Source organism: Epinephelus fuscoguttatus, linkage group LG1 (assembly GCF_011397635.1).
Source record: "Epinephelus fuscoguttatus linkage group LG1, E.fuscoguttatus.final_Chr_v1".
Classification (NCBI taxonomy): Eukaryota; Metazoa; Chordata; class Actinopteri; order Perciformes; family Serranidae; genus Epinephelus; species Epinephelus fuscoguttatus.
Window position 1 is genome coordinate 27,228,127 of NC_064752.1, and position 24,963 is coordinate 27,253,089.

Consider the following 24,963-nt stretch of genomic DNA (forward strand, 5'->3'; position numbering starts at 1 on the left):
AACTTTGCTGACTCTGCTCTGGTCTCTGTAAAGTCAGTATGATGAACGCAGCTGCCACTTGATAAATCGAGAGTTTGTTCCATTCGTTTTGCAAGGATTCTAGAGATAATCAGCCTTTCATGAAAAGGGTGATCTGCCAGGCGTAGATTATTATTTGACACAGTCTCAGAAAAGGTTTATGTTTTGGTTTGTCTGTGGCATTGATGAAGTAGACAAAGGTTTATTTAAAGACAGACAAAAACAGTTTATGTGCTCGGCTATTTGGTGCCAGTCAGTGCATGATTTCATTTCTCGTTTCATTCAGTTGCGAACGCTGACAGAATTTTAATCGGCACTGTCTGGAGAAGTGTAGCTGTCAACACCATGATTGTATTACAGGTCTAGTAATGCACTGCTGTTTGCTGGGGATCTGAAACCTTGTTACAGGGCTGCTAGACTTAAATTTAATTTGAAACAAGAGCGATTGGTTTGACGTACCAAACATGCATAAAATGCTGTGGATGAATGAAGTGATGCAAACCATATCTGCGAAACCAAAATGGCAAAAATAAGAAGTAGGGGAAATTCAGTCTAAATTGAAATGAGTTTCGATGATACACATGGAATTTGCCGCTGGAGATTGACACTAATAGCAAGAAAAACTCCACAAGCTCAGGTCCCAGGTGATAAGGTTGTCAACTCTGTTTCATTTCAGGTAAATAGTGTCAGTGAGCTCTGTGTATATTCAGACAGAAAAACCTTTGACATGAGTTTAAATGGGTTCTGACTCCGATGTCAAAATTTTAAACTGCTATTTAGTGTATGAGGATTCAACAAAAGCTTTATCGAACCTTTTATATCTCAAAATGTTCACTGAGAGTTGACGACAGTAAAGCCTGACAATGAGAGGTGAGTCACTGGCAGTTCAGTTGCCCCCATTATTTCAGGGCACTTTTTTTTATACCACCATAAAAAATCCAGTTGGAGAAAAAAGAGCAAATATTACTGTTAGGAAATTGAGACATCAAAAATTACAGGAAATTATGACACTATATGGCTGTATTACCCAACAAGAAGTCATGGTAAGATGAAGCAATAGTTTATACAAGAAAAAAAAAAAAAAAAAAGAAATTAAAAAACAAACTTCCTGCTGAAGAGCGTAACCTTAGAAACTGAAGAAACAGGGCAGTTGTGCAAAAATAACTCTGCAATGAGAGTTGTGATAAAGTAATTAGTTAAGTTCTTATAGTGCAGGCTTGGGACCTGCTAAATTAACTTTTCTATGTAGCCGTGAAGCACAGGTCCCACTAAAGACTTTAGATAATTAACGAGTGTACCTATTTGCAGCTCACAAATCCCTCTCACCCACCGCTGATGGTAGAAATAGAAGCATATATGGCACAGGGTCATTGTTATCAGGAGCACAAAACTGTGGCATTTTGGTTAGTTATTTACTGTAGGGCTGCAACTAATTATCTTTTGTTTGGTCTGTAAAATGTTTTCCTTAAAGCCAAAGGTGGTGACTTTAGATTGATTGTTTTGTCTGACCAGCAGTCCAAAACCCCAAAACATTCAATTTATTTTACAAAAGGCGAAGAAAAGCTGCCAATCCTCACAATAAAGAAGCTTTGCATTGTATATAACTATATATAGGTTCGTTTCTAGTTTAGAGTTTACTGTAATTGCAGTATACGGTCTCTTTAGAATGTGCACCAAAATAACTGAGCTTCAACCTGAAACCTAGAGAATATAAGAGGCTCCTTTGGTCGTGACTCACCAGAGGGTATACTGCTCTCTCTTAGTCTTTATTCAACTGAGCTCTACTCTCAGTTTCACCTACTTTGAGCCAGTAAAGAGGCGTCCTTGTGTTGACCTCAAAGACCCAGACACTCTACTTTTTATTAAAGGGGTACTTTGCTGACTTTTAAATGGCGTTCTATCGTGACAATATTGTGTAAATGTCCCAGATCTCCCTGCTCATCTCTCAGCTCAAGTTTTCCCTGGCTTTATAGGCTGTAGCATGAACTAGAGATAGTATTTCCTCATGTCTGATTGCTCGCCACCACAGACACAAAGAGTATGGAAGCAGATTGAGAGAGACCCACTCCTCTCGCTTGCTCTCGTTAGCCCAGTTCAGACCAAAGATTTGCGCCGAAACATGTTGAAATGTGCAACTACTTGCAATGCACCATTCTGCAACGTTCTAAAAACCTGGTGAGATGGTGTATCATCTCTATACAACAACTTTCTGTACTTCCGTTCTGTTTTCCAGCTTTTCAGGCATATTTTGTGGCTGAATATAATTTGTAGCTTCTTAAAATATGAATGAGGATAGTGAGAGTGAGATGCTGGCTACCACTGCATTTGTAGTAGTGATGAAACGGTGAAAATCAGAACCAAAGTGAGCATCAGATGGACAGTGTTCATAATAAATACGCCACAATAATATAAGCAGCGCCACTTAGTGAGTCAAGCAGCAGCAGCGACCCACTGTCTGACACTGGTACATGTTAGGACGGGGATGGAGCATCTGCCGCAGCAAGCATACACACTGTCTGTGGTCATTTTGACTTGACCTGCGCACATCACTACAAGCCGATTGGCTGTTGAAACAGGTGACATGCCTTATCTTCTAAAGCCAGCCGTCGGATATCTGACCAGTGGAGTTGCAGGTGTCACCATTAGGCAGCTTGAATCAAGCTCAGACGGTCAGTTCACACTGCTGCAACTTTCCTCTGCAATGGAAAAAACGGTTTCATCTCGTTGTGATTCATTGGTCTGAACTGGGCTTCAAACGCAGAATAAATATAAACCAAGATTCTGTTACTGCACTGCCTGTTTCTCGCCTAAAATGCTTTCAGAAACATATTTAAGTGCACTGTTTGCCTGTAATAAGAGAATTTGTGAACAAGAAGTGGGCGCCATGCTGTTTCCTGTACTGTAAAAACAGAGGGTGAAAAAACAGAGCAGAAAGCAGTGCTGATAAAATACCAAAATTCTGTCACAGTGTTGCCTATTTCTCATCTAGGATGTTTTCAGAAACATATTTTAATGCACTGTTTAGCTGTAATTTGAGATTGTTCGTTACCAGCTGGCAGCCATATTGTTTCCTGTGGCTAAACATCCAAGCTTGCAATATGTCACCCTCCAGTGGGAGTGTTTATTGATCTGTTATGGCGCAGTGCATTCTGGTAGTTGTAGGTTTTTTTACCTCTTGAGCAAAAGCGAATGCCGCAGCCCTTTTTCTTTATTTCTCTGGAATTATAGCACTTATTTCTAAAGTATTTGCATCTTTCCACTGCATAGACAGCCTAGTTTTATGAAAAGACCATCTTTCTAGCAGTGAAATACTTCTGTAAAGCTAAATGTTGCTGAATAAATTTAGTCATTCAAAACTGCCAGCGCATTTCCAAACACCATATGTAGTGGGAGAACTTTATTTTAATTTGGTGCAATCAGTGTTCAGGAGGAAATAGCAAAATGAGTTTGACTGCTTTGATCAGTGTGTACCTCATCAGCCTCACAAATGTGTACCATGCCTCTGTGCATACATCCGTACGTGCATCCTCACTCAAACTGCCACCTGTCCACATCCATCAGACTCCACCTCTCCTCCAATAAGCTGCTCCCCCGGGGACTGGTGCACGCCTGTGTTGCCATGGAGACACCTCTCAGCCTGGTCCTGCAGAGCTGGATCCTGGATACAGCAGTGATGGACAGCTAGACTCTGAAAGGGCGTGTTTCCGGTGTAGCTTATATGCTCGGGCTTCCCTGAAGCACATGACGTGCTGATGTGATGATGATACAGATACCAGAGAGGGGAATCATTGTCAGCGACGATGAGGAATTCTGAGATGATTTTCCTTTCCTTGCCCCATGAAGCAAAGCAACAATTGATTGTAAATGTCTATTTTATTGTCATGAGTTGAGTGTTTTCCTTCAAAACAGTGCGGTCTAAGGTTTATTACAGTTTGGAAGGCTTAAATGAGCTGTTTATCATCAAGCCTATTATCCCAAATTGTTTTAGATGACAAGAAGCTGTTGCCCAAATTACATTCATTTTCAATCAGAGGCTGCGAGTTAGTAAAAGTATTGCATGAGAGGAGCTTATTTGATTGATTTTTAGTTTGACAGAACATCAAGTGGAAAATCCGATAAACCGGCAGATAATTAGGCGGGAGGATTAAGAGTGAGGGACGACCCCCTAGACTGACAGCTGACATCTTGCTGTAAGACGCTCCGTCAGCTCACTTCTGCTCAGCCATTGATTGGTCTCAGATCCTGTTGTCTTATCTCTGAGTACACGTGCTGCAGCAGCCCGGCCTAATGAGGGAACAGGCGAGATAGAGACAGACAGAGGAGAACCTGCAGTGACATCGGGAGCATGCCCTCATGAATCCAAAATTGCATTAATCATTAGGGGATTTAAAAAAAAAAAAAAGAACAGAGAAGTGGGGGATTAGTTCAATGACTGGAACTTGCATTATGAGACTCAGTGCGAGGGACAGAGAGAGTGAATTAAGGTCTGGATAAGGGTTGCGTTCGTCCGTGTGTCTGCTTTTCATGTGATTTTGACTCTGCAGTGTAGAGCCCAGATACTGCAGAGCTGAGTTGGGGATTAGGTTAGTGAAATTTGGCTCGGAGTGGCTTTTGTCTGATGTGTGTGTGCTCATGTGTGTGTCTACACACTGTATGTGATGTCTTACCGCATGATGATGTGAACGCCCAAGGACGTTATTTTCAAAGTGTTTAATACCTTCTGAGGCTGGTTATGATTTATAATTCATCCACATTACACAGAGACATATAGTTCTTTCCTCCACACTCACTGCACCAATATGTCAAACACCAAGTGGAATCTGTGCTCCCTTTTGATTCACTGAAACACTTCCGTCCATGCTAAACATGGCTAGAATTGTAGAGAAGCTACCGTCAAACCCCACTGACAGTGAGATCATATTTTAGCCTTATTACCCTGCAGTGACATGATCCATCTTTCCTGCTCCTCCCCTGGCAGCCTGCTGCCCTGCACAGCCTGGCTTCCCCTGCTGCCCTCAGGATGCACTGCAGAAAATCCCTCTCATTCACTGCACTCCAGTTTATCCTCAACTTCATTGCGTCAAGACGTCACGTGGCCCTCTGAAACAGCAAACTTGCAGTAAAATGCTGCACCGGTGCATCACCACTGGTGTCCTGAAGTGACTTCAGAAAGAGAGGCAGGTTTTGTTTTTACAAGATACTAAGTAACTTCTTGTTCTCAGCCCATAAACATGTCCGTAATACATCAGAGGCAATATAAGCGCTGAGGAAATGTCAAAAGTCCTTTTTAGTTTGGAGCAGTTTTACATCTGTTCCGCACCGAGCTGCATTTTGCCTGAGGGAGACCAAAATAAAACTACAGATATTGTGAGTTCTGTTGAACAGAGGAACTTCACCCAAAATGTTTTGAGCAACAAACACTCACCCCATGTGGATTATAAAATGTTTGTAGTTTTGAGAACAGAGGTTGTATGCAGCTTGAATGGATTTTAACAGTCCATAGAAAACTTTAAACCACACCTGCAGCATAATCCATTTCTCTGATGTCCATCTGTATTTCCAAAACACTCGTATTTTTAACACAATATGGCACACTGCCCCTGTACCAGTCCGAGTGTGTGAAGCACGCAACCAAGCACAAGTGTTCCTCTTCCGCTGGTCAGCAGTGGTTAGCAGATGTCACCTCACAGCAAGAGGATTCCTGGTCTGAACCCTTTTGTGCAGAGTTTGCATGTTCTCCCCGTGTCAGCATGAGTTTACTCTAGGTGCTCTGGCTTCCTCCCACAGTTCAAAAACATGCAGGCTAGGGTAATTGGTGACTCTAAATTGGCCGTAGGTGTGAATGTTAGTATGAATCGTGATCTGTCTTCATGTGTAAGCCCTGTGATAGTCTGGTGACCTGACCAGGGTGTACCCTGCCTCTTGCCCAATGTCAGCTGGAATAGGCTCCAGCCTCCCTGCGACCCCCAACAGGATAAGCGGTGGCACAAAATGAATGAATTAATAAAATATATAGAATTACTCAATAAACATAACAGTAAACTAAAGTCAGCCAGCTCAGAAGTATCCAACATGGTTTCTCTCATCTGACTTGGCCCAAAAAACACAATAGCAGAAAACATTTCGGGCATAATTCATCCCATAACCAGGTCTCTTAATACATTCATAGTGCAAGCCAATGCACACGTCTGCTAACAAGCTCCACAGAGGCATGCATGACAGTGGGACAGAGGCTGTTATTAATGCATTTTTTTCTTGCCCTGTGTCACAGGAGGCATCTGCTTAGTTCACAAAAGGATTTTGGGTGGAGTAAAACTAGACAGTTTCAGTTCATTTAACCTTTGCTAGAAACATCACATACTGTGCTGTAACACAGCTGCAGATACAGGGTTTTGTCTGTGAGGGTCAAAGGTCAGGGATCTCCAACATCCTACTATTGTTAAAGGGAGGGTTTCCTGTGCTGCGAGGAGACAAGTGTCCACACAGTGCTTTCAATTCCTGTCCTGAAATGGTGTAGGGGAAATTAAAGTATATTGTGGGGCAGGTGTCCAGTGGAAGGGGCAGGGCTCCTATAACGATGATGTATGGATTCGAGGTCAGGAATGTGAATAGTCTGTCTTGAATACTGTTTGCTCTCATAATATGTCAAACACAGTAGGCTGTATGTCCTAATTGCGCTGGTAATTTGCAGAGCAGCAGTAATGAAGCAGCCTGCAGAACATTAAAACACAACTGTTGACCTGAGACAGACGATCAGACATGCTGGAGATCTTACACTGATGATGCATGAATACATATGCATATGCACACATTTTCTATCCCACCATATTTTCAGCTTAATGAGTTGTTGTTTTGAACAGACTGCATTTTGATACATATGGACTAAATCCCAGTTGTCTGCAGACGACTTCAGTTCAAAACAAAAAAGCTTTTGATTACAGTAGATCTGAGAAGTGCAATAATATTTCTTCATCATTAGTTTAGTGGTACAGAAAGCTTTTGATTAGAATTGTTATTGCATTAATGAAGCTTTTGGGATTTGTTCTTGCTTTTGCTAAACATTATCGGAAGGCTTAGAGGAAGACTTAATAATTATAGTCGATATATCAAACAGCTCAGAGGTTGCATTTAGTAATGGGAAATAACCAAGTGACTGAAGCAAAGAAAAACAAGGTTTGCATAACACAGAAAGGCTATTTTTCATCACATTTAACAGAACTAGTAGCAAAAAGGCCTGAATTGAGCTCAGTTACACAAACAGAAATCTAATTTTATTACACTGTCATAAGATCCACCAATTATAGGCTGTTATACAGCTTGAAAGGATAAAATTATCCTTCAGACGAAGAATTCTGGCCTTTACATGCATAATCCCAACACAGTTTGACCATATTTCAGCTGCTCCAGTCTCATCCCCCCTTCCTCCATCAGCCTTTTTGTCTAAAGATAACCCCCACCTCCCTCCTCCAAAAAACAAGAGAGAAAGGAAATAAGCAGATGGCTTCATCTCTAAATAGAAAGACAGAGGCATCACACAGTAGGTCTGCCACTGATAGTAGCTGCATGCTTAGTAATCAAGCAACAACAATGAGGGTTTAACTTGCTCACCTTGAATTAGTGGAATTGTGTTTTTGGCATGGTTGCCCAAAAAATCCCACCTGCACTTGTAAATTGAAAACACTGTGTTTGAAATTAATAGTCAGCTGCTTCAAATGAGCCCCTGCTTTAATACACTGACTGCTTTGCTCTCGAGCAATGGGCCTGCCAATAGTTCAACTGGCTACTAAAAGTATTGTATCATTAATTAAACTCAGCAATGTTACTCATTTCCCTGAATATTGCATATGTTAATTTTATTAAGAGACCTATCTGTAATGCAATGCTTTGTCTCGAGCTCCTTTCACACATGCAGACTACTGATGAAATGTTCAGGAACATTTCCTGCATGGGGACTTGTGGGAATGGGAGCAGGGATCAGTATTCAGGGAAATCTGTACCGCCAATTTCCCACCTCAAGAGTTAAAGCATGTAAGGCAAAATGGAGGTAAGAATATGTTGTGAATAGGGTAGCAGCAATAAAGTGGTTTCAAGGTATACCATGACATAAAAGTTGATGGTTATCATGCCGTGTTCATTTGCTTATCTATGATACTGAAAAAAAAAATGCAACTGGACGTTGAATCTCCCCTTTATTTTAGTTATTTTTAAAGACTTTTTACACATTTTCATTAGTCTGGTGCAGCCAGACCTTTCTCAAGAAAAGAAAGGTCTGGCTGCGCCGACTCTCACTTTAAGATTGGAGAACAAAACGCCCCGGCTTTTTTTATTTCTTTCAACCAATCACAATCGTTCTTGCCGGTGCCACAGCAACGGTGCACTTGCAAAAATATTGCCGGGGGGAAACAGGTTTTGGTGTAACACGCCCACAAAAATATTGCCTACAGGACTCGAACCATGGCAGAAAAATGGCTACATCCCCGCAAGATCAAACACCGCAAAAGTTAGTAAAGGATGTTTTGAAAACTGCTACACAACCGAAGGTGGTAGGGCTGGACTTCAGCGGGTGGCTCGTTCCGCCCAATGAGAGGCTGATCTATGCAGCGAACTTCTGCCCACTCAGACTACATTTCCATTTACAAAATGGTTTCAGGTTTAAATTATAGTAATAAAACATTTGTTCAATCAGCAATAAGCCTTCCATTTTCATTCCTTTAGGGTCATTCTGACTAATAATAATGTAAATTCTATAATACCGTGAAACCAAGATATTTTCTGAGAAGATTATTGTACCGTAAAAATCTCATACTGTTGCTACCCTAGTTGTGAATGAAAGTGCAGTAACATTGCAGGGACAAGCATGTAAAGGATTATGTCTACTTTCATGCCGAGCAAGGGAACCCATCACAAGACACTACTGATGGCATATTTGAATTCATGACATGTTTAGAGTTTATAGAGTTTTTACCCATCGTCCTCTTCTGTCAAATTTTCTCGTGGTTGGCATCTATGACTGTTGTATTACCTCCATCTGGTGGACTGTCCCTTGCCCCATCTGTCCCAGCATTGCAATGGCATGTGTGAAAAGGTGCAAGCCGAAAATGTTCCTGAATGTAGTGCATGTGTGACCAAAAATCTCTAGTGGTGCCTTAAAGGTTATCCCACTAATATACCAGGAACTATGTGTGAAAGAGGCTTCTGCTTGATTATGTTCTGGCTGTAAAGCAATTTTCTGAAACCAAGAAAACCGGAGCAGTTAAGCTGAAAGTGGGGCATCCATGTTTAGCATGTTTACACACATTTCTGGGGGTTCAAAGCCTTGTTACATACATGTCAGGAAGGCAGGGAGGAGTTGGTGGGTGTTGCTCAAAATACAAAGGTTATGTATTCTACAGATGATATAGAGGATGAGAGGTGTCTAATATTAGACACAAGTCTTTTTAACAGCTTTAGAAGCACTTGATTTGTTGGTGGTTTGAACCAGTAATCATTCTTGAAAGCAGTAACGACTCACTGAGTGTTTTATCCGCGCTGTAAACGCTGGTCTTTTTATTTCTTCACTTGGTAGCAAATCAGAGCAGAGGCAATTACAGACATCAGAAGCATTTCTGTATTTAAGGAGTGTAATAATAGTGCACAGGACTTGGTGGTGTTGAAAAAGATAAACAATCATCTTCACTCTTGCTGCAGGCCTACTTTCACATTCTCATCACAGATTGAAGAGAACCACAGAGGGGTCCCTCACTTTGTATAAACCGCAACCAATGAAGCCACTCTCAGAGCTGGGAATACTTAGAGAATAATTCTCCAATTGCTCATGGTTTCTGAGAGGGAAGGGCACACTACTGGTGTGCGTGACCTATTTTTCCAAATTCATCCGTCAAATGCAGAGCTGCAGCTGGTGGTTCAGAGTTCCCTTTTCGTGGAAGACTGTTTTTTAAAGTCCTCCCTGTCACTCATGCACAGTGGTGTCACGTTTTCCCGGGGCCTTTCTCTCGGCTCGCATGCTTTGGCGCCGTTTTTCTCTTTTAAAGAAAATAAATATAGAACAGACGAACACTGCAAACAGGGAGCATATTTAGCTGCATGTTTGGGAAAGCAAGACATTCCTGTCAGGACCGAAGCAGTTAAGTGGTATCTCTCCCTAAGCTCTGGTTCAGGGCTCCCACTAAAAACTGAGCTTTAAGCCCTCAGAGCTAGGAGAGAGAGGGAGGCCCCTGGATGAAGGGGAGGGCTGGGACAATGGTTAACCACAGAGCGAAGCATGCCGCTCGAGGCTGAGGCCAGGCGGCACGACATCACAGGGAGAGAAAAAGGCTCGCCCCCACAACATCACTGTTTCAGTTCAAATGGCAAGCTTCCCCGGCGGAGAGAGAGCCTGCATATATCCATGAGGAGGGCTTGGCTGACCAAATTACACCCTCAACAGCATGGAAACACAGTCTGTGTCACTGCAGTGGTTTCACCATTCAGTCAGCAGTTCATCTGCCTGACTGAGTGTCACTGCCAGGGCTCGGATATGTATAAAATCCATCCTTAGTCCTTATTTTTTAGGGCTGTAACTTGCAATGACCCATGTTGTAACACAAGGATGTTACGACATGCAGGGACTTACATTTAGGAAGTTCATTCTTTCGTTGCTATGAGTGCAGCACGCAGACCTTTTGAAGACAGAAATAAACACACAAAAAAATCCTTTTCAGTGGAGGAAAGCTTGAATAAGCTGGCCATTTAAATTCTGTGCAGTACACGCTGTGATAGATTGTGTATTCCTGTTGCAGATTATTGCTTTAAATGTAACACTTTCTAAAGAAAACTAAGATACACACACTTTCATTTTTGTCATCACGTTTTTTTTAAGAATTCACAAGAAAAACACTGAAGGCTTACAAGACCCCGTGATGAAACCACCGCTGGTTTTGCTGTAATCTTAAATTCTTTTCATTTAATTCTGCTGCTAGATTTGACTCAGGATCTGCGCTGAGGCAGATCGTGTTTTTAATATGACATGATCAAAAGATATTTTGGTTTCTAATAAAGGATGCTTGTTAGTTCGGGAGGTTTCCTTCCTCTTGAGAAGTGACACCACTCATCCTGTTTCCTGTAGTGCCTTCCATCAGGTTGTGTTTCTGTTCTGCAAAATCGGCCTTTCTCTGTTCCTGAGCGGAGGCATCATTGCTGCTGATGACAGCACTACAAAGAGGAATCAGGTTTCTCTCGTGGGTTCCCACTGGTATGAAGGATCTGTAGTCTGCCTGGCAGCGTCAGGTTCCTCTTAAGCAGAAATGTTACTCCACTACTCGCTCCAAGTGGGAGAGTGCATTAGCTTCTGATTAAATCAGTTTGATCTCACAGTGCGTCTGCAGTGTAGACACCTATGAGAGGTCATACACACAAAGGTCCTCTTACAGCTTGGCATAGAGCCTCACTGGTCATGCTCACTCCCAGTTAGAGGCTTTATGTTGCTGCTGGTCCAAAGGAGTTTAATGAAATGGCTTAGAACAACAGCATTTGATTGAGTGATTGAGTCCATGAAACACACCTGTATTTTACATTGGTTCTCACTTTACATGTTTCATAAATAAACAACCCTCTTAAATTATAATTTCCTTCTCTTAGTCTAAAAAAATTGAATGCAGACAGGAAGGTTGCAAAAAAAGTGTTTCCAATGTTTTTAAATACACAATGTTTGGAAATTTTAAGGTGTAGGATGCTATACATTGATTGATCAGGTGAAAGGTAAAAAAAAACAAATTCTGTAGGGACTCATAATAACAATCTGAGCTTGTCAGTGGCAAAAACAAGCACACTGACAGTGCGATATTATCCTGAGCAGTGGTGGAGTGGTAGTTGATGAGTTGGGAGTACTACTAGGTAGATGATGTTGAGGAGGAAGTGGGTATACTCTGATAGATGGGTAGACAGTAAATGGCCTGAAAAGAGGATGGTATACTGGTATACCTGCATATACCTTCCACCACACCACTGGCCTGGAGTGATTACATTGCAGCTGGTTTCATGGCTGCCAGCTGCCCTTTCAATATTTGTCTCCATTAGTCATTTAGACACAAAAGCATGGAAAAATATGGTCAAGGTTGAAAAATATTGAAGTTTGCCTTTAATCTTTGCAAAGCATTTCTCTGAAGATTGGCATTTACTACAGAAGTCATTACACAGCATTTTATTATATGCAGAACTGCTCAGTGTTCACAAGTGTTTCTGAAGTATTTTCTTTATATTTCTGTTACTTATAGTGGCTGATTCATCACAAAAATCCTTCAGTGTGAATGCTATCTTACAACTTGAAATGGGCATGTGGAGGTTAGATAAAAATGGGGCAAATAATAATGTAATACATTCGATGATGATGCTTGACATTCTAATGACAGGTTGTTTTTGACCAGGGCATGTTGTGCATTGTTGTGACAGCAGTGAAAACACTTGACTCATCCCATTTCCATTTTTGGTCTTTTGATGGACAGAGATCCGTAACCAGCTGGTGGAGCAGTTCAAATGCTTGGAGCAACAGTCTGAGTCTCGTATCCAGCTGCTGCAGGACCTGCAGGAGTTCTTCCGCCGCAAAGCAGAGATCGAACTGGAGTACTCCCGCAGCTTAGAGAAACTGGCCGAGAGGTTCTCCTCCAAGATCCGCAGCTCCAGAGAACACCAACAGTTCAAGTGAGTTTCCCTCCCAGCCTTGAAGGCTTTCGCTGCTCAAACTGTTGCATCTACAGTGTTGGTGCACTTGAGAGGTTGTGTGCAAGGGCGTTGCTTTGGTTACATATCTTTATCCACGCTTCCCAAGGTAATGGTAAACTAATGAAAAATAGAAGTGTTGACCTCAGGTGCGCTCTCTTCTATGTGCATCTTCGCCAAAAAATCACTGTCCTTCACTGCTGTATCCAGTATTTAATTTTTGATTGACGTTCAATTATAGCATATTTTTAGGAGTAAGTGTGGTGTGTTTTTTCAGCCCTAGTGGTGCCTGCAGGCTTTCTCTCAAAATGAAGTCCACAAATGACTCACTGCTGCTCATTAAGGTTATTGCTGTTAGGACACTGATAACTGAAGGCAACTCGGCAGCATGTCAACATTTTAATCTGGATTTTAACAGCTGGACAGAAAGACGACATTAGAGAGATTAAAGTGAGGAAATCTATCTGAGACAATTAAAGTGATGTTGACAAAAATGGGAGAGACATGTGTCCTCCACCCAGCCTGGTTTGTGTGTTGTTTGACAGCAGCATTATTTCTATACTTACTGTCCTTTAATTAACTTTTCCTTTACTTACTTTGGGCAGTGGTTAGCATTGTCGCCTCACAGCAAGAAGGTTCGTGGCGGGATTTGAACCCTGGGGTGGGGTAGCCTTACCCTTCTGTGTGGAGCTTGGGTTGGTGTGGGTTTTCTCCAGGTTCCACAATCCACATGCAGGTTAGGTTAATTGGTGACTCTAAATTGGCTGTAGGTGTGAATGTGAGTGTGAATGGTTGTCTGTCTCTTTGTGTCAGCCCTGTGATAGTCTGGTGACCTGTCCAGGGTGTACTCTGCCCTCCGCCCAATGTCAGCTGGGATAGGCTCCAGCCCCCCATGACCCCTAACAGAATAAGCAGCTATGGAAAATAAATGAATTTCCTTAATGTCATGTAATGCTGGTTACTTTAACTGCACTGATTTTTGTTCAGTTTAAAAGTATTTTTGTGAAGCTGCTGTCCCCGTTTCCTTTCAAAGTGAATCCAGACCACAGGGATCTGTAACTGACTTCATCCCCCTTTAAACGCTTAACTATTTATAACCTTCCTGTAGACCCAGCCCTGCTGCTAATCACGGTGCTTTGCCTGATTACAGTGCACAAGTATACAAGAAAATACTCCAATATGATTATGTGCTGTAAGGAAATATCTGTTTATACAGTCAAGTTCTTTATGACGTCCTCAAAGGTCAGCTGGCTCTGGTGCGATGATGAAGACGCAGTTCATTAAAGACTTTAAAGACTGTTGAGGGCTGGACATAACAAATCGAATGCACTCATGGTGCTGTAATGTAGCACTTAACTTTATAGAAAGCTGTGAGTGAAGCTTTATGCTTCATTATGTTTTAAATTGCATCCATTATGTATAAATATTGCAGGCTCTCGACAAGCTCTGCATCAGACAAAAACTTGTGAAGGAGCTTATTAAATTAAAAACCATGTAATTTATTCAAGATCGTAACTTACTAGTGAAAAAATTTAGGCACCATGCAGTGCTATTGGTACGTGTTTGCTTTGTTGGCGAAACAGAGCCTTGTAGTTGGAGAGCTACCAGCAAAAGACACATCTCTGTATTACTGAAATGGTATTGACTAATTAGTGTATATACAGCTTAAATTATCTGCAGTGCAGTGTTGCAAGTGTGTGCAGTGCAAGTGTTTTGAAAGAAAGGTAAAGCCAGTGGTGAAGCACAAAGGCAAAAAGAACTGCTAGATCTTTGGAGTAAAAGTAACAGTGAATAAGGAAGTCCATTGAATGTCATCAGATAAAAATCAGCTCACCCGTAGCTTTGACCCATTTAGATTTGCAGCTCTGGAGACACTGAAATGTGTGCTGGTGGAAAAAAAACAAAAAAAGAGGGATCGTCTGCACAGAAACCACCACTTACACATTGGTACATGACTCACGCAGGGCATGAAATTAAACGCTGCCGCTCCCAAAATCAAGCACCTCAGGCGAGCAGACGAGCTTAGCTCAGTCTGGAAATGGGACACTTACCCAGCTGTGATCTGGCAGCACATATCAGACATAAATCTACAATCTACATCAACATATATGTCGTCTAAACCCAGCTCTGGTTCTTGCAAATGGAAACAGCAGGACTGCATTCCTAACATTTTTATAATGTGAATCTTGAAATGTGTTACAAGAACTCTCAAACACTCACTGTGCTCAAATGAAAACAAAACACAGATGTCCGTAAGTCTCCTACGATGCATGCAATGCAAATACTGCAGTCATGCAATACATTTAATGTGGCAGTAATGCAAACTGCTGCATGTGCTCATTTACTGTAGCACTGCAACATGATGCACAAAATGTCATGTGTATGCAGTAGGGCTGCCCCCGACTAAGAATTTTCTTAGTTGAACCATAGCCGTTATTTAGGGCTATTAGTCCACTGAATGTTTATAGTATTAATTTAATTATTTAATTATATTTTGGGCGGGACAACACAATGGTTTGAGAATAGCATAGTAAAAGTAACACTGTTAATGCTGTGCTACATAACAGAGAAATACAAAACTGTGCTAATGAACCTTCATTAGTATAGGCCTATATTTTATCTACAAGTGCACGTCACACACTGAGCGAGCTGCCTGTTAATGACACTGTTGGCAAAGCAGTAATGATTGTGCTAAGTGGCTAATGGGCATGTAGCTACTTCATGTTTCAGATGATACATCATGTTTGTAGTCAACCAATGAAGATGAGTTTACATATCACCTTGGGTTCGTCCTTCACCTTCTCAAAATGATCCCACACTTTGGATTTCCTGCCCGACATGTTATTAACTAGCCTGTGGAATAACTGCAGGTACCAGCCCTGGAAATTAGGGGCCGTACACATGCCGCGTCTTTAACTGCCTGGAAATGCGAGGTCGGGTGCTGGGTGCTACTCTTGTGCCCTTTTTGTGCCAGCTTTCAAGAGCGCAGCGGCAGGTTGAATCTGAGGTTGCTAAGCAACCTTAACAAGCATTGTGTAGCCTATTTACCTGAAAGTGTGTCAGCTATTGACGATGGGACAGATGTAAAGCTCTGAGTAGCCCTGCACGAACATCATCAACTTTCCCATATTTATCACAGACTGAATATATATGGAAGAAAGGAAAGATATCTTTCAGCTGTGACTGGTTTGTAAGGTGACTCCTATTTGACTTCCCGTGTCTGTCCTTTCAAATTAAATTCCCACATGGTCCAGTCATTCAGGTTTTGATTTATTTTGACAAGGCGCAGCTCCTATTAGAGTTTCACGTTTGCTTGTTTATTTTATTTTATATTTTGCTGTGATTAAGTGACCAATGAAATCTTGCCAACTAATGACCTGTCTGGTCAACTAACGTTAAGTTGACTGTTAGGGGGCAGGCCTAGTATGCAGACAGCGCATTTTTGCTCTTACTTTGACAGTTTGGGCAAGGTAAGAAGGGCTTCCCGTGGGTGGTTATCGATCTTGTGATCCACACAAACAGCTGTACTTACTCTGCCTGCCTTTTATACATTTTGCCATCCATCTTGAATGGTTTCCATATGAAGTGAAGTAGGTCAAGTAATTATGATTTACACATGCCAACTGAGTGGGTTACAGTTATTTTTACAAACCTGGTATAAAGTTTGGCTCTGGGGACACTGGTCAGTATTTTAGGAGCATCCTTCTTTCCTGCGCTGCTCATTCTTTACAGTTTGATCAGCAACTGGAGACAGGTCTAGACAACATTTTGGCTCATCTCTATAAACAGATAATCTGCATATGAATGAGTATAAATTAGAAAAAAAGCTAATAAAAAGCTAAAATTGTAGTCTGACGATAGCCGAAGTGTTCACAGATTGCATTTCAGTCAATGCATTTTTGCTCCTCGCACAGACTGTTTACCAGCAGGCAACCAGAGCCCGCTCAAATGTGACTGGTCAGTGCTACTCAGACTATAAACCAAAACCAGAGCGCTTCTGATACCAGAATCTTGAGACATGTGCCTCACACTGCTCATTAGGAAACAAGCACTGTCAGCTAACCAAAAGCACTTTTACTGGACTTATTGACACTGGTGACACAGAATAAGATGTAGAAATGTCTGCATGTACCCGTACTGTATGTAGGAGAGCAGTGTGTGTGTGTGTTAAGTGGATGAGGATTTGACTGGGTAATTGAGTCCAGATGTGTTAGAGGAGGCGTGCTTCATTGTGGCGTCTAAGACTTGGCTGACAGTAGACAGAACTTTGCTGCTGCTGCTGCTGCTGCAACATAGCGGCCTGAACTTTGGCCTGTACAGTTGATCTTATCCACACAGCAAAGGACAGGTGTTAGAAAAAACACCTTATCCTCAGACACATGTTCTAATGATACTGTATTACACTTCGCACTGACAAGATCAAGACTTAAAAGCCAGACGGCAGCAAGTGTCTCAGTGCAGTGTCTTGACCAAGACCACACACACACCCACCCGCCCACACACATACACACACACTGTGTAGTGATAGCTAAATGAGCAATGTCGTTGTATGGCACTTTCAATGCATTGTCTTTTTATGTCACCTGTTGTATTTTGTGCTTGCCTCCTTTTGAACTCCATTAATTCAATAAAATGTGTAAAAATGTGAAGCAGTTCGACAATATGAAAAGAGCCAAACAACAGAAGTCACAGACCACAGAGGAAGCGTGGGTGGGAGGCTACTATCATGCTTGACATGTACAGAGGATGTCATATCCAGCCATACTGTCTTTGTTAGGTGTCATTCGTACCACACACACACACTTCCTTGTGTATCTGTATCAAAATGATTTTACTTTACAGGGTACATTAAATTCAGTATTTCATCCAAAGTGAGTTTTTTAAGCTCATAACACGATTGCACCTTGTGCCGTGCTCTCCTGGTCTGAGCAGGCGGGCAACCACAAATCCTGCTAATCAGCTGTGACACGCCCTGTACTGTGCCCTTCCTCCCACTTTAGTGCAGTTAAGTTCATGGCGAGCCACCAAAACACCAAATGGGCCCTCAGCAAGAAAAACACTTGTGTTTGTCTAATAAAAATACTTTGTTGGCAAAAAGCCCAACCATGCAGTACGCACCATCAAACACACAGAGAAAACATTTTAGGCCCTCAAGTCTCTTTATTCTGTGAACACACTCAGTTGCTTTTGGGTTCGTCTTTGTTATCTTTGACTCTGTTTTTCATCTGATACAAAAGATTTGAACCATCCTTTCCCCGACACCCTGCAACATGCCTGTGACTGTTTGTCATGGCAGTAAAGGTTGCGCTCTGTAAACTCTGTGTTACACTGCAGTGGAGCAGCCTGGTTACACCTTTATGTTTTTGAGGGACATCAAAACAGAGCAGTATAATAAAATAGAGTCATCTTGACCGGGACGGACTTCCATATGTGCTGGATCACAGCCTACAGTCTGTTGGCTGAACCCTCCCAGTGCAGATTCATTAGCAAGCTGAATGCCACAGTGATTTACAGCTACTGCAGCTACAGCTTCACCGCAGCAACCCAACCAAGGATAATTTTGCTCTTCCACTTTACCTCATTTGCCACAGTGAAAAGACACACTGAAGGGTTACAGAGCTGCTCCGTACTGCAGTCGCAGTGCCAGATAGTGCACCACTTCCTTTCTCTTACTGGTTCGCAGTTCCCAAGAGACAGCAGCTAACGTCATTATAATTATGGAGTGGACGTTTCAGGGTATATATCATGGATGAGATTTATAATGTACCCCATCGAATTAGAGTGATTGGTATCATCCGTCTGTCATAGAGGCATATTCAGATGTAACAAAGCACCATTAAAAAGGCACCTCATGCAATATTGATATGGAGAATAACCTGTCTGGGAGAGATAAGACAGGGCTTGTAGTGATGTCCAAATTGGTGTGTGAGTGTGTGTGTATGTGTGTGTTAATCCCTTTGTGTGTGTATCCAAGCAATTGGTTTGGAAGGAACTGGGGGAGAAAATTGTTTGGTATCGTCACAGTGCCAGATCTTTGTACAGTGTATGTGAGTTATTTTAGTTTTGAAGCTGCTTTTGCTCATTTCCAAGTGATGTCTCTGTTCATTTCACGGTCAGCAGGGCACAGCTTTGAAAAACTATCAATGGGTAGTTTCTTTTAAGAGCAGTTAAGTGCGATGCGGCCTGTGTCCAGAACACATTTGTCTTTAAAGGGCTGCGATGAAAAAGTGTGATGCAGTGCTTTAGTTACAAAATAATTATGATGAATAGAGTCTGTTGCTGTAGGATAGTGCCAGACACTTTAATGGTACTTTGTGCATGGACACCAAAGTACAGCTATAGCTTTAGTCTCATTTAGGCTCATCCCATTCAGTATTTTTAACCTGTGCCCCATGTTTTCGAGTGCCACCTTGCCTCTCAGAGCTGAGTTACAAGAGATAGTGGTTGAAAACTGCCTCTTTGAAATGGGACAACCCTTCAAACCCTGATCCATCATTGGTATGCTGGCAGTTACATTAACAGACGTGACGAGTGTTGCTGGACATTGCTTATATGCCATCTTCTGCAGTGGTGATTTCTTTTGCTAGGCTACAGGGAGTCTTTTGCGGTTGTCTAGATGCCTACGATTCATTCACAACTTAAGTTTCACGCTTTTAATTGATCAAAAAAGTCATCAAATAAAAAGAGATCATTTTTGGGGGGGCGTTTTCTTGCCTTTATTGCCAGGACAGCTGAAGACTGACAGGAAAAGTGGGAGAGAGAGAGAGCGATGACACGCAGCAAAGGGCCATGGGTTAGAATCAAACCTGGACTCTGCCTATATGGGTTACTTACTCTACTAGGTGAGCTAGAGGTCGCACTGTCAAACAAAAAAGAACTATGCTTCATTACCAACTAGCAGTGCTCTGTAGGCCAACATTAGCAACCTGTGCTACTGCCCTGCCTGTCTGCTTTGGTATTATAGGAGCGGTAAGATGTGCAGCAACTTCGCTACTGGAGTTTGGTTAAATTTCAGGCATCATATGCCATCAAATGAAGAGGATGTTGAAGGGTGTGGCATGGAAATATGTCAAAATGCAGAACTGTAATGCACAAATCAGCAATAATAATATAACATTAGCTAGTTGGCTACCAAGAAATTGGCATAGGCTACTAGTGATTTCTTGTGTTATGTTTGTTATAAAGAAACGGACCATAATGCATTGAAATGACATTAAACACAGATTATATGATGGTTAGAATTTTTAAGTCTTTACTACCAGAGAAAATGCATTTGTGGATTCCTTTTGTTGCTCGTACAGCTATCTTGCCAATGATTTCTCATAACACTCGGTTTGAAGTGTGCCTCTGAAAAACCTCAGTTTGGAGGGTCATGGCGGCCTTACACTTTGTCATACCCTAACAACAATCAGGACACCCTACCCCTATACTTCAACACGCAAAACCGAGGGATAAGGGCTAAGTGTTAGGGGCGAGGGGTGCATTGGGATTGGGCCTTTGTGTAACTATGTAGTTGAACCATGGCCACTCTCAGGAGCTCTGAGGGGCAAAGGGTAAAAGGTTAAACTATATCTCTAGACTCAGTTTGTTTGAACGCAGCAGTCCATCCCCGGCTCTTGTCAGGTTGACAAGTCCAGCTGGTGAAAGTCAGCATGTACAGCATCAGTAGATTAGCTTGGTTGCAGTTTGTTTTTCAGATCTTGTCAAACCCACCTTTGACGCTGCACTGTGCTGCTTTCTGCTCTGGCCCCTGCGTCTGTGCAGCTGTGCATCATCAAATGTTGGCAGTGTGTCTACTCCCAAAAAAAGGGAAAAACTTGCTTAAATGATGTGCAGACACAGCGCCATAGCATATTGAAGCCCTGCTTGAAAACGAGGGCAAAACTAATTTGAATGGCAAGCTGGCTGCATGTGCCCACATGCCCCTTGTCTTTTGAAACTGTGTTTGGCTCCTTCTCCTTCTCCTTGGCTGTTTCATTGATAAGCAGCAGGCAGGCAGTGTGGAGGGGATTAAAGGCCTTCACAGAGCCGAGTCCTGGTTTGATAAATACACACTTCCTTCTGGAAATCCTGGCCCAGACACATCATAGGCCCTGGGTGATTAGATGGTGGCATCCAGTGCAGCCATGACTAAAGCACATGTGCTGTTCCATATAATGCTGACTTGTTCAGGGTATGCCCATTATACAGACAGCTTGCCATTAGTTTATCCTTGAATCAAAGGATTATTGCAGTGTTCTCCCACCATAGACTGTTTCTTTGTTTCTCAATTTACTACCACTGTCTGATCGTCTTTATACTCCTCCATGCATTCCCAGATTATGCTGCATGTATGTGTCTGCCTCACAGAGACAGTGATGCAGTGCAGGACTTGTAAAAAACCATGGAGACAGCCAGGCAGTGCTTTGCAGGATGAGACAGATGTAATAGGATGCCAGAAAGCTGCACTCGTCTCTCCTCCTCTTCCTTCTCACTTCTCTAGAGACTCTCAGAGCTCATTGTTTGCCTTCTGCATGTTAATGATATCCTGTGTATAAATACAGAGGGCACAGAGCCATCCAAAACCAACCCTTTTGAAGCCCTCTGGATTAATTGACCCGCAGGCTCTCGACTGATTCGTAGCCTTTTACGGGAAATGTAGTGGCTACAGGACAAAGATGAATGAGTTTTGCTGCATGCTGAAGTCGATCTTTTGTGATAGATAGGCTTCAGCATAAGAGCCGGTGTAGGAAAGGCAGTGTCTCTTTCCCATAAAACAAGTGGAGGAGCTACATTTATTACTGTGTTAAAATACTCCCAGAGATGCTGCTGGTACACAGGCCTAATTACCAACCTTCTGCTCCTAATTCCTGTGCAATGAGGACAGCGACTGGGAAAAATAGATCTTGTGTCCTTTGTCTGTTTCTCTCTTCAAGGCTTTAACACAGAGCATTAATAATGTGAACCTGGTCACCTTCAGAACGTCTTTTGTTCCTTAATTTAAAGTTTCCCTACTTATCAATCTTGCTCATTTTTTGTTGAACAGTCAAATTCACTACTTTGGTCCAGACTGAAATATCTTAACAACTACGTAATGGATTGCACTGAAAGCTTGTACAGATTTTCATGGTCCCCAGAGGATGAATCCTAATGATTTTAGTAATCCAGAGACCGTTTCTATGGATCAGGCAGCCATGAGACTGACATTTGTGATCCTGAATCAAATGTCTCTACAACATTAGGATGCGTTGTCATTAGGTTTGGTACATTAATCCCTCCTCAGGGTGAATTTTGATTGTTTTGGTGATCCTCTGACTTTTCAGCCCAATTTTACCATTTAATTTGTGTGCTACTTTGGCTTTACGACCAAATACAGATGTTTGCTGGTCTGTAAAACTAATGAAGTGCCTGTCATCCTTTGCTGTACTTTGTTTTTACTGCTGATCAACAAATTTTAGCATGCTAACATCTTAAACTGAGATGGTGAACATGATAGACAGTATACCTGCTAAACAGCATATTAGCATTGTTACTGTTAGTATTTGGCATGCTGATATTATTATATTATTTAGTTCAAAGCACCGCTACGCCAAACAAAGGCGCTAGCATGTCTGGAATTTCTCAATTGTGGGATCAATAAAGGTATGTCTTATCTTATCTTATCTTATCTTATGTCTATAGACTCGTCTGTCTGATGTATTATGAACACAGTTTTTGTACATGAACACCTGCAGACCAAATACCCTAAAGGTTCTGTGGCAGAGACAACATTCAAAACACTAATATAGCAGCAAACCACTTTTAGAGAAATTGATTCATGCCTTTATTTCAAGCTGGCTCGACTACTGTAACACAGTTTTTAGTGGCTTCCCAAAAAATACCACTGAAAGACTTTGGCTATTAACCAGAACCAAGAAGAGAGAGCACATCAGGCCAGTCTTAGCAGCTCTGCGCTGGCTTCCTGTTACATTCTGAATTGATTTTAAGGTCCTCCTTGCTTGTATACAAAGCCCTAAATAATAATTTGAGCTTTTCTGTACTTTGTTGTGGTAGGTGGTCCAGCTGTGCATGCATGTTAGTACATGTGGGTCCCTTTTTGTCTATCCCACTGGCGAGCTAAAGTCTGCTGCTCTCCACTGTGCTCATACAGCAGTTACAGGTGATTACTGCTGAAAATGTTACAGGCAGTGTGGCAAAAGTGTACCTATCCTCCAGTTTTCCCTTAAGTTAACACTGTTAGCTCTGTCAGCACTGTTGTCATTGTTACTACTGTTCACGCTGTTAGTACTGTTGCTGCAAGCAACTGTACAGCCACGTCCATGTAGAGAACTGTGTGCAGACAATCCCAGCTCAGACTCTGAATCATAGATATGGTCTGAATGTGGTATTAAGCTCATTTTAAAGCCCATCATTTCTAAAATTGTAGGTTAAATTCTAATATTATCAATGTGGCATGGAAAGCAAATAACCTGGTGTTCCAGTCAAGTGAAACACTTCATAATGTAAAAGGCAAGAGTGACTTAAGCAGCAGATTTAGCAGAGGTATTACGAAGGGACCACAGGTCCATAAGCACTTTTAACCATCAGAGGAGGGCCAAGGATTTACCTCAACAGTGTTTGGGTGGAAAGCTAAGGATATAAATGGGACTAAAAGAAGCCTGGTCGTGCTTAGGGATGTGACGAAGCATCTCTGACCACTTTTAGGGATTAGCAGAGAGTAGAGGTGCTTGTTCCCTAAACCTCTCAACCACAAACAGCAATTATACACCGAGGAGCTGCGTCCCTTACAGGCAGATAGGTCAGTCATGCAGAACTGGTGCAAAATGAGGGATGGTGAGACAGTAGAAATAGGCCATCCCAGAGGGGCCAAGGAGAATATGCTCTACATCAGATCCTCTATTGTTAGCAAAACCTAAAACCCAACTGATCCTCCGCACAGTCTGTCAGCGGGGTTCATCTCATTTTGACACAGCAAATTAACGTTCAATTTAATCATTTTATTATTGCCTCTTGATTGCAAGGCTGAAATGTGGCGTGAATTTATGGCTGGATTTTCTCGGGTCTTTCAAATTACTATTACGTTTCTGTAATAGCAAATTAATTGACATGCTTTTCAGACAAAGTGCATCTCAGGACACCATTCTCAGTCTAACATTGAAGAAGAACAGCTAGTAATAAATGGATAGATGAAGTGTTTGCCTGCACTCAGGAGGCCATTTGTTAATTTTAATGGGGGGGGTGGTTGGTTTCGTTTGGAAGGATGAACATGTAAGAGTCTGTCCATTCATGATTAAAAGCTTTGCTGTCTACTGTTCTCTTTTTAGAGCACTCCATGTGAAATTAGTTTTCTCGGCCTCTCCTTTTTCTGCAGTTAACTTGAACTGTTGTCTCACATTTCGTGTCTCCTGTGTGCATATCTCTCACTGACCTGGGTGCTTATCAGAATACACAGATTTGATTTGACTTGCAACACATGCAGTCGGTCTGAGAGTTTCATAAAGGCTAGAAATGCTGTACTGTTAAAATGGAAAGCTTTGTCAAAATTCAATTAACATCAATAATTTATCAGTTGTAAGTCTGATTGCAGACAGGATGCCATGTAGGTTTGGACACGGACCGTTGTCCACCTATTAGCGCCCTCGAGGTGGGTGGAGAGCGATGACACGTTAAGTGGTGTATTTTGGTCATTTTGCTAACAAGAGTGTACCTCTCGTCCTCCCTCAAATTGCCTACTGCCCGCACTGATACCATGAGAACAATGCGCTGGTGTTTGTGTCCTGTCAGCCTGATGTAAGTGCGTTTAGGGGCAGCATTAAGTAAAGGAATAATGGGGAATGCACTCTGGAGTAGCTAGATATCAACTTCATTAGATGTGATTAGCATTATGGAAGCTCTCTGTAGGAGGGCTCTTTGATGTTTGTGCTGCTCATCTCTTTTTCCTGCTCCACAGTGAAACCCTATCCCCCCACCCTGCTCTGCTTCTCTCCCTCCTCTGCTCTCATTTCCCCCTCTCTCCCTTTGTCTCCTCCTCGGGGTTGGTTGATTGATTAATGCTCCGATAGGATCCAGACAAGGGTATGGGTTTGAAGGGATTGTGTGTGTGTGTGTGTGTGTGGGTCTGGTGCAATGTGTCCGTGCCTTGCTCTTTCTATTTGAAATCACCCGAGGCGGAGACAGTTTAAACTGATTATGCAGCAATCAGGGCCCATGACTCTGTGGATCATTATGGTCACCAGCTTTATACATTTACAACAAGTTGATGCCTCAGACCGT

General features: G+C 42.2%; 1 protein-coding gene across 2 annotated transcripts in view; it reads left to right on the forward strand.

The window, feature by feature from the left end:
- Window positions 1–24,963, forward strand: part of srgap3 (SLIT-ROBO Rho GTPase activating protein 3) — an 83,878-nt gene that overhangs the window by 10,208 nt on the left and 48,707 nt on the right. For both annotated transcript variants that reach the window (XM_049579297.1, XM_049579307.1), the window contains exon 2: window positions 12,498–12,693. In XM_049579297.1, coding sequence (XP_049435254.1) covers window positions 12,498–12,693 — 196 coding nt within the window. The remainder of the gene's footprint in view (window positions 1–12,497; window positions 12,694–24,963) is intronic.